Raw genomic sequence first — 10,437 nt, 5'->3', positions numbered from 1 at the left:
GGGGGCGGCAGGCCGGCCGAGCTGCTCCATGGGACGGGGCTGAATGCGGCCCCGGGGTTTCGCTGCCGCCCGCAGCACGGGTGGTCGCGGGGAGCAGAGCGCAGGGGGAGCGCGGCGCCCCGCTGCCGTGGGCCGGTGTTATTTTGTAGAAGTGGGTGTGCCAGGAGACGGCTCAACAGGTCCCGACACATTGCTCGGGAAGCCGCGTCGCGCGAACGGGAATTCGCCGCACGTAACGCTGTTCGCTGCTCTTCGATCCCTCCGTGGGTCCGCGCGTGTCGCTCCGGCCGCGTCCGCCGCGCCGAGTGTCCGCCGCTGCCCGGGGACGTCGTCAGATGGAGCGGATCGGGCGCCTTCCCCTCGTGTGAGCGCGGCGGAGCCGAAGCGAACGGGCTGCGCTTGTGTCCGCGCTTCGATATTTCAGTTATCGTCGCGGTTTCCCCGCGGAGTCGTCGCGCGGCGTTTTCACGGTCCCCGAATTTCGGGCGCTGTGTTTGGGTGTCGGGGCGGCTGTCGGCGTCGCGCGCGAGTTGGAAAACGAGGGCGAGAGATTCTCCCTTCGGCCGCGCTGAGGTTATGCGACACTATCCCAAACCCTCCCCCGGCCCCGAGCAGAGCTCGCTCCACTCGGCCGGGCCACCTTAACGCCGTGCGCCCGGAGCCGCGCTGCTGGCTGCGGCCCTCGCTTTGGCACGCGGAGCCGGGCGGGCGGTGCGGGGCCGGGAGCTGCGCTGTGTGCTGCGGGCCCGTGGCTGAGGGCGGCGGGGTTCGGGCAGAGGAGAGGCAGCGTGGGAAGTTCGGATAAGAATTTGCAGTTTTTCTCCAAATATTTACGCTCTGCGCTGGAAGTAAATAGAGTAAACACAAACAGATGAAACTGAGCTTTACTGTCGGTGCTAGATGGGTTTGGAGGATAGCCGCGAGCTTTTGAAGTGTTTGAAGCTGGTAAAAATACTACTTTAGTTTTAGTTGAGTTTTATGTGTAAATGTGGGGCTTATTTACAGAATGACAGTGACTTATTTTTAGGATTCACGCGTTCTGTTTTAGGCTGAACTGAGGCAGAGCGTTCTGGGGCACCGAGGCTGTGCGGCTCCCGGGCAGCTGCCGCGTTGGGCTGGCTGGCACCGAGCGGTGCCGGGGAGGTCGCTGTCGGAGGCTGTGAATGAGGCACTTTCACAGTTCGCAGCTCCTCTGCTTGCTGGCGTGGCTGTAGCAGAGCTGGGAAGTGCTCACAAAGTGCCTGCCGTTGTGCTGTGGCTCTGAGCGGTGCTGGCGCACGGAGCGCTCCGTACGGCTTTACAAAGCTTTAAAAATAACAAATTCTTCTTATCACTCACCTGTTAAAATATATCAGTGGGTTTGGGAAAAACGTGGCGTATGTCAGCTCGTGGCTTGGTTTGCTTTGCTTCCGTCCTCAAACCAAACCAGGCTGATGGTTTTGCCTTCTGTTATGCTGTTATTGAAGTACCCTCGATGTGCTAACTTTGATATCTTGTGATCTTTTTGTAGCTGATGTTAAAATCATGGATTCCAAAGAATTGCTTAAGTCGTCAGATCAAGACGAAACCGGGAAAAATGTGCTCATGAGTACCAAAGGAGGGATCGTGATGGACTTCCATCCGCCCTTCAGGGGTGGAGCCTCCACACAAGCCCCTGTATCTGCAGCTCCTCTCCCCGTGTCTTCTCAGTCAGACTCTGCTCAGCAACCCGCTCTGGCTGACTTCTCTAAAGGATTGGTAAACAATGTGCCTCCGCCGGACCTGTCCAAGGCAGTGTCGCTCTCCATGGGACTGTATATGGGTGAAACAGATGCGAAAGTGATGGGAAACGACCTTGGATTTTCACAACAGGGCCAAACTGGCATCCCTTCTGGAGAAACGGACTTCAGGCTCCTGGAGGAAAGCATAGCAAGCTTGAACAAGTCCTCGAGCCTGGCAGAGGACACGAAGGGAGCAGTGTCATCCGAGGCGCCGCTGGAGCCGGACTTTGCGGGCATGGCTGGCCGCGGGCCCCTGGAGCCGGGGGCTTCGGTCCAAAGCCAGGTCGGCTCCAACGGCGGCAGCCTGAAGCTGTTCTCTGAAGACCAAAGCACCCTGGATATCCTCCAGGACTTAGAATTGCCATCGGTATCGCCTGGCAAAGAGCCGAATGGGAGCCCGTGGCGGCTGGACCCGTTGCTCGATGATGGAGGTTTGCTGTCCCCCATCTCTGCTGACGACACGTTCCTCCTGGAGGGAAACCTGGGGGAAGACTGCAAGCCCCCCATTTTGTCTGACACTAAACCTAAAATTAATGACCGTGGTGACCTTTTACCCAGTTCCAAAATGCCGATGCCTCAAGTGAAAACAGAAAAGGAAGACTACATTGAACTCTGTACTCCTGGCATAAAGCAAGAAAACATGGGCCCAATTTACTGTCAGGCAAACTTCTCCGGGTCTAATCTGCTGGGTGCTAAAGTCTCTGCCATCTCTATCCATGGTGTCAGCACCTCTGGGGGACAGATGTATCACTATGATTTAAACACTGCATCGCTCTCTCAGCAGCAGGATCAGAAACCAATTTTTAATATCATTCCATCTCTTCCTGCCAGTTCAGAAAATTGGAATAGGTGCCAGGGATCAGGGGACGAGGCTTTAGCTCCCTTGGGAACGCTCAACCTTTCTGGCAGACCTGCTTTCTCTAACGGCTATTCAAGGTAACCAGTTTTATTTCTCTGTATTGAAATATTGCAAGCGTGCTCTGCGTAACTGCGTGCATGGGTTTGGTTTTTGCTGAAGGTCGGTTGTGGCTCTGTTGGTTGGCTCCTGGGCATAGCTGGGTGCTGAGCTGTGCTGCCAAAGGGAAGAAAGGAGCAGGGCAGCAGACTGTTTAAAAAAGAAAAAAAAAAAGTTTAAAGTGTATCCCAGAGTGGAATGGAGTTTGTGGCGGAAGGATCCACGCGCAGGGCAGCGGGGAGGGGAAGTATTTGTGTCCGAAAGCCGCTTCGTTCTCAGGGGTCAGAGGATCAATTACTGCAGCATGAGTTTTTTTGTTGTTTTCCCCCTGGTGTTACTGAAATGTTAGGCACAAAAATAGCTTGGTTGCTGGGTAAATTTTGAGAATTGCATTTAAGCTGAAACGGAGCTCTAGCTTTGCTTGGTGTTGCGTTTGCCTTACATGGACAAGAGGATCCTGAGTAGGAAACGCTTAATAGCTGCGTTCAGAGAGATAAGAATGTTTGCAGAGATTTACCCGTACCTGGGCTTAACCCGGTGCCGGGCTGCTGGGAGGCGGTGCGCTCCGAGCGCCTGCCTCTGTGCCGTGCTTTCTGCCGGCCGGCCCGGCGCACGGCTGCTCCGCACGAGGCCTTTCCCCGCTCCCTGCTCAGAGCACGGGTCCGGCCGCAGCGCCGGCTGTGTTTTCCTTGGCCGTGTCGCACAGAGCCCGGCGTGGCCTCACCTGGGGAGGAGGATTTTGGTGCGTGTCGGCGGGGCATTAGGAAATGGCTCTGCGGGTCTGAATGCGGAGAAGCGGCGACTGTGGGTTCGGTTCGCGTCTGTGTGAGCGCTGTGCGTTATTGCGCTGCTGGCAGTCGGTCCCTGCGGGTGAGCTGTGCGGGCTGAGCTCTTTCCCACGGCTCGGCGGGATGGAGGAGGGTCCGCATCCCTTCAGCACGCAGCTGGAAGCTGCTGCAGCCTGAACTTCAGCGGTAGGTTTTGGTTTTTGTAGCGGAGGTGTGTGCTGCTTTAGGGACGTGTTCAGAGCAAGCTGCAGCATCAGGAAGCCAGGAAGGGAAGTCGGGCTTTGGGGAGAAGGTCTGCTTTGATGGATGAATATTGAATGTGCCTTATCATTTATTTGACAGAGCAGAAATCCTCTGTATGAACCTTTTGCAAAACCAGTCCAACTTTCACATTGTTCTTCGTTTATTTCATATTTTCTGTGTGTGTGGCGGGGCCCCGGCGGGCAAGCGGGCGGGAGTTCTTTTGTTTTTTTTTTCATTACATTTTCTATATATGTATATGATGATCATAACAAAATCTGTATCCCAGCGAGAACTATTTCTGGGTTTGAGAGATTGATTTCAGAGCATATCCCACACAAATAATAACATCACTTTTGAGGCTTTCTGTGAAGTTGATGCATTGTTTTTCTTGTACAGCGCTGCCTGGTCAGACCCGAGCGCTCTGGGAGCTGAGTGCTGTGCACATCCATCTGTAATGCTTTGGGCAGTCTCATAAACACCATTTTTGTGTGCTTGGTTTCTGGTAACGTTGTGATGAAAAGCCCTCTCAATGCTCCTCGTGCATACAGTGCAGATTTGATCCTGCAGTGAAAGGAGCAGCAGTGCTGGATGCTGTGCTGGCTGTTAGGGAGCAGTTCTGGGGTGGTGATGTGCAGGGCGCTGTGGCTGCCTGGTGCCCTGGGGCAGTTGCAGCTTGTAATGTTTTCTTTTGCCATATTTGAGATAATGGAACTGAACTTAAAATACGTGTTTAAAAAGGAAAATGAGGTTGCTCCTGGTTTTGCTTAGAAAAGTTTGATTTCCTGTGTTCACGGAAGCAGTTATTTATTTTTTTAAATATATTAAAACTACAAGTCCAGTTCTGAGCCCAGCATTGCCTGCTTTACTTTTACCCTTTTTCCCTTTACATTAGGGGTAACAGAATCTTATTTTAAAATAATTGCCAGGTGCTGATGAATCTCAGGGGGTGGGATGGGAATTCATTCCTCCTCAACTTTGTCAGAAATGTTTGGAGTGAGCTGGGTCACTTTCAGTGGATGTTTTGCAGATTTCTTTATGTAGCACCCAGGAGATTTAACAAAAATGGCATTCTTGCCATTTGTTCCAGAAACAAAGGAAGAACCATCTCGGGAGGCTCCTGTGGGCGTCTGGGGCTCCATTTGTTGCTTCCTTTGAAGCACCCATTCTGTGAGATGAAGGCTGGGATTGCTGAGCTGCACTTTGCAATGGGAAATATTTCCTACTGCTGGTGGTAGTCTTTCATTATTCAAAGCATGAATAACATGCTGAGTGCATGGGAGGAGCAGCCAGGGTTGTGCTCAGGTGTGCATGCAGTGCTGCTTGCATTGTCCAAACACCTGCAACGTCTCATAGACGTACAGCCTTAAAATGAAATTTTCAGTTCCCTTTCCTAAGGACAGCACAGCTCGCCGTCTCTAATGAGATACGTGATAATCAGGGCTGAGAAAGCTAATCAGTTTCCCTATGAGCCGTGGAAAGCATTCTGAAGTTAATGCAGCTTACACAGAATGCAAACGTAGGGAATTGGTTACAGTGAGCAGAAGCGCAGAGGCCGTCTGCAGCTCGGGGCTGGGCACACAGCTGGCTGTGCAGAGCAGTGGGAGTCCCAGCTGTGGGACGGCCCCATCCGGGTGCTGCAGGGGCTGCGTGCTGACAGCTTGCTCTGGGAGTAAGCGCTCGGGGTCTGGGAATGGGGCAGGGTTTGGTGTGAGGCTTTGCCAAGCGCTGCGCTGAGGAATTGGGGCTTTCGGTGATGTCCGTCTCCAACCTGACACGACTGGTGGTGTTACTGCACAAAGCGAAATTGGTTGAATTCCATGTTCCAGTGCTGCGTGCTCGCTGCTCTCTGGAGCAGTGGATTTAATGCGTTTTCCACTCGGCTCTCTTGCTGCCCTGACTTCCTGGAGATGTGGCTCATCGGGGGAACGGAGGACGGCGAGAAGTGCTGCAGCAGCGCAGAGTTCTCTATTTTTTTTTTTTTTTTTTTTTTTTTTTTTCTCAGCCTACAGCCAGAATTTACAGAAAGTGGGCCCCCTTGGCAGCGGTACGGCTTCTAGTGTTACATCTAAAATCATTCCTAGTGCTCCAGCTTGTGGGGATAGGGATCAGGAAGGCTTGAGGAAGGGCAAGAGCTGTGAGCAGCGGCGGTGCAGAACCTGAAGGGGAAGTGCTGCTGCTCCAGGAACAGCTGCCCTTCGCTCAGGTCTGCGTTGCCAGGGCTGTGTTGGGCTCAGAGGTTGTCCCAAGAGGAAGGGGAAAGCGGTGGGCAGCTGCTGGAGGTGTGTGGGTCAGGGGTCCGCTGGCCGCACTGCACTGTCCCAGTCTGGCCCTCGGCCCGGGCTGTGGCTTGGCACAGTGTGGGGCTGCACCGCCTGACTCAGCAGCGCGTCACGCATGGCACTCCAGGAGCGTCTCCTGCTCGGTCATTTGCTTTTGACATACAGAGTGGACTTGTTGTGCCAAGGGGTTGCTTTGGGCTTCAGTAGTCTGTGTTGTGACTTGTCTGCTTCGAGTCACCCTGCGCTCAGTGTTTGAGTTCTGGAGACCCACAGCAGAAGAGCTGATCTGTATTTTTGACAGAAAGGAAAGAATCAGGGATGTCACACGGCGTGTACAAAAGGGTGCTGTGAAAGTTAAGGTGCAGAGGTAGATGGTGGACCAGTTCAGATGAAGTCTAGTTTTTCCCACTGAAATGATCCATTCCACTGGTTGGTAGCTGAGCAGGTTTTTTCAAGTCCAACCCAAACAATGATGACCCTGATTCTAAGCCAGAGTTCTAGCTTACCAAGAGAAAAGTTGATCCATGCTGCTACTGCGTACTTATTTTTTAATCTAACAGGAGGGAAATGGCGCTGTGCATTTGTGCTGGCAGTATGGATGTGCTGCCATATGGGTGGCAGAGGTGCTGCCGGGGTGCAGCGGGGCGGTGGCGGCTGTATGTGACTGCCTTGGATCCCCGGAGATGTTGGCTGCAAACCTTCCAGCCACGCTCCTGTGGGGGCTTTCCTCCTTGCAGTGCAAATCTCAGTGAAGAGATCATCTCTTAATTCCGTTAGCCCATTGTGTGCTAGTCATAAAAATAAGCTGCTTTTTTTTTTCTTTTTGTTAATCTGTGGCTTCTGGGTCTTTTCAGAACACTTCTTGCAGCTCATGCGGGATCCAGCCCTGGCTCATCTGCCCAAAATGTGGCTGGCAGCAGTTTCCTCAGGGTTCTTCATTACTCCTCCCCGCAGGGCACCATCCGCTGCCATGGTTGGTGAGAGCAGGCCAGGCCGAGCAAATGAGCTTATGTTTCCCACTGGTAACTTTCCTCCCCCCTGTCCCTCACTCGTAGAACTTTCATTGCTAGAGGTGTTTATGGGTTGTGCAAAGGGTTCCAGTGTCATCTTTGAGGTAAATGACTTATCAATGAAATCCTGTCTTCAACCCAAGAGCTTTGCAGAGCTGTGGTTACAGTGAACCCAGAGTTATCAAAACATCCATTTGTGTGTCGTCTCTGGCATAAGAAATGAACTCCAAAATGTATTAAAATAATCAGCTTGTATTTGTTTCTGTGTTTCTAAGAACAGTTAGATGTGGAGCGAGGTAGTTGCTAGGAGGAGAACTTTACGGTATTTGTGCAGCAGATCCGAGAGTTTGTTGGCTTAGGCTCTCTGGTTTCATAGTCTTTGTCTCCCCGTATACGCAAATTTAATCTTACAATTTGCTGAAGTGTTAACACATTGCATCATTACTCACACAGGCTGCGTGTTGTTCTCATGGCAGGTTTTCTGACTGGGTCACTGTAGTGTGAAATCCATTTAGGATTCAGCATTTGTTTAAGTAACCGAGACGCTCGCAGGCCAGGAGTTAATGTTGTTCTGAGCACAGGGCTCTGGAACTAAAGGAGGGCAGCTGGGAGCCCCATCCCACAGGGCAGCAGCGGGCACAGCGCCCTGCCTGCAGTGAGGGCACAGGGTGCAGGCAGAGCCTGCCAGCCCAGCTCCTGAGGCTGGAGAGGTGAGTAATTCTTCTGAGGGCTGTGCGTTGGGGTGGGAGCGCAGTCAGTGCAGTCACGCTGCTCTGGAGGTTTTCCTTCTTACCTCATCTTTGCCGTGAAGAAGGAAGGAGTCGTGTTCTAGATGTGCTTCCCATGCCCTTAGCTGATGCAGCTGATGCTGAGAAGCTCTCTGCTGGAGGTCTCCTAGCTGGGACTCTGTTCAGGTCTGTGATGTGCTGCCTGACCGACCTGCTGGGACCAGCTGGGCTTGGTGCAAAGGTGCAACCAGCCTGGTCGTGTTTCTTTGCTGCTCTTAAGAGAGAGAATTGAGTTTGGATGCCAGTACATGGTGTTATTCTCCAGGATATCATGTAGGGTCTAGTGTTAATGGTTCCTAAAATCAATAATCTCCAATTGTGTGAGTTTCTGGAGGAAGCGGTGTTCCGCAAATCCATCATGACATCTTGCAGAGTACGTTTCTGTACCAGCCAACTGTGTTCTTAATATAGTCTGTGTCAATTTGTTATAATTAAAACTCACAATTCCGCTTGTACCTATGGATCCTCACTCCATGTTAAGTTCTTCCTAGAAAGTAACAATCCTGAGGCACTTTAAAGATTGATGTCCAACAAGCTGCTGCCAATGTGTGCAGATGCAACATTGTATTTGAGTTCTGCTTTTTGCTCAAAGCTGTCAGTTCTCAGGAAATCTTAAAGGCTAAACTACGTCTGGGAAAGCAGCTCCAAAGTAATGGCATCCTCCTTGAACTGAGCTCAGTTCTGCTGTAATCCAGTGAAGGAACTAAGTTCTGCTGTGGATTTTTACAGCAGTGCATTCTTTGTGCAATTGGTGATGATGTGCACCACTACTGCGTGTGTCAGAAACCAGCTGGGCATGGGGATCGTGTTTGTGCCTCGTGGTCGCACAGGGTTTAATATGGAACTTCTTCGCAGCAGGGCGCGATTGGCTGTGCTCTGCTCTATTCAGATCTCACATTTCTGCTTGCTTTCATTTTCATAACAAGCTTGAAGCGAGCGCTTCTCAGGACTCTGGTTTTCTGTTAAGAAAATACGTGGGGTCAGAAGAGTCTGCATGATAAAATAGTGCCTGTGAAACCTGGGCAGCCCCGGTGCTGCCAGGTGGGAGCTAGGCCGTGTCACTGCCACCTGTAGCTTATTTCAGCAAGTAAACAGAGGCAGTGACTGGCTGGCTTCCTGGCCTGCCTTGTTTGTTTGTTCCTGCTTGTTTTTCTCTAGAGGATCTGAGATCTGCTGCTTCACTTATCGCAAGAGAACCGGGAAATTCCTGTGGTTTGCTCTGGTGGCCGCCTCCTGCCCATGCCGGGGGCTTCGCTTTTGTCCTGTAGGAAACTTTGGTGGGGTTCGGTAGGGGGGGAAGGGGTGTTTTTGTGCATATGCCTTCCTCTGGGTGTCTGCAGATGTGCTCCTGCTTGCAGGGAGCTTTGCTAGAGGCACTGCAGGCTGGCCACCTCCGTCTGCTGTGTGCTGGCTGAGGATGTGCAGCCCAACTGTGGTGCAATTGCAGCCGTTCCTGGTACCTGCTGTGTTGAGGGCTGGCCCAGTGCGGGGGCTGCCTGCTGCTGCCCATCCTTGGTGCTTGGGCTGCAGCCCTGCACAGTGCTGGCACACCTCTCAGGTCCCTTAGCTGCTCGGCGCCGTGCCGTGGTGCGCCGTCGCAAACCGCCTTTGGGAGGGCAGGCTTAGACTGCTGTGGCTGCTCTGCACGGTCCCACCAGCCCCTGCAGGGGCTCTTCTGCGCAGCTCCTCTTGGTTGTGGGTTTGATGTCTGTGATGGAAAAGAGCAGCTGATGCCATTTATTTTGTTGTTATTACTTGAAGAACTCGCCTGACACAGCCCGGTTTGTGTGCGCTAATGTGTGGTGCTGTGATAACACGGGCTGGAACTGTTGTGGTACAAATTGCTGTAGCAGAGGAGCTGCTGGCAGAGCGGTGCTGGTGGAGCACGTTAGCGGTGCAGATGCCAATTCCTTCATGGTAGTGCCTCTGTAAAAAGAAGCCCCGCTTGTTGCTTGCCGTGGCACATTCCCTTGCATGCACTGCAGTGCTGCAGCCCTCAGCTCCCGTGCCACCAAGCAAGCTGTGTCTGCAGCACTGCTGGGCACCCCTGAAGTGGACGGCACAGATGGATATTCTGCTTTCTGGTACCTCCCCATGTGTAAATTGTTAACAGTGTTTTGTAACAACGTCTGCTCTGTGGGGGCATTAAATATCTACATACCTGTGTATTTTTTCCCTTTTCTTTGTTTTCCACAACAATTTTCTAGAGGAAAAAAAAAAAAACCAAAGAACACCAAAAACCTAGTAAAGCCTTTGGCTCAATCTGTTGAACAAATTAGAGCTGGAAGTGTGTATGCTGTGTGTACCTGTGTATTTGCTGTGAATTTAAATCTCTAATTGGACACTGCATAGTTTGGTGCCCTGACTCCAGCTGCACATTGCCTGGCTGCACGCCTTCCTCCTGCAGCATTCCTCAGGTCACGGCTGCAGCCAGGTGCTTCGGTCTGCTTTGCCCGGTGAGTTTCTCCTAATCTTCTGTCAGGTATGAATTGCATCATCCCGGCCTGGAGCTGACTGTTTTGAAAAGATCTCTGCATTTTGGTTCTCTTAAAACACGAAGCAGATGAGAACAAAGGGCAATATAAACTGTTTTAAGAAAGCGTCTTAACTGAGG

General features: G+C 52.1%; 1 protein-coding gene across 2 annotated transcripts in view; it reads left to right on the top strand.

Moving 5' to 3' along the window:
• Window positions 1-10,437, top strand: part of NR3C1 (nuclear receptor subfamily 3 group C member 1) — a 51,379-nt gene that overhangs the window by 206 nt on the left and 40,736 nt on the right. The window contains exons 1-2 of one of the 2 annotated variants that reach the window (XM_042826227.1): window positions 343-364; window positions 1,511-2,696. In XM_042826227.1, the coding sequence (XP_042682161.1) occupies window positions 1,525-2,696 (1,172 nt within the window). In that variant the 5' untranslated portion in view covers window positions 343-364; window positions 1,511-1,524. Of the gene's footprint in view, window positions 1-342; window positions 365-1,510; window positions 2,697-10,437 lie in introns of those variants that run through there. The other variant, XM_042826226.1, reaches the window with a different exon arrangement.

The sequence above is a fragment of the Centrocercus urophasianus genome, unplaced genomic scaffold (genome assembly GCF_019232065.1).
Source record: "Centrocercus urophasianus isolate 14NV4802_14NV808 unplaced genomic scaffold, USGS_Curo_1.0 seq_26, whole genome shotgun sequence".
NCBI classification, from domain to species: Eukaryota; Metazoa; Chordata; class Aves; order Galliformes; family Phasianidae; genus Centrocercus; species Centrocercus urophasianus.
This window is presented reverse-complemented; position numbering and strand designations above follow the sequence as displayed.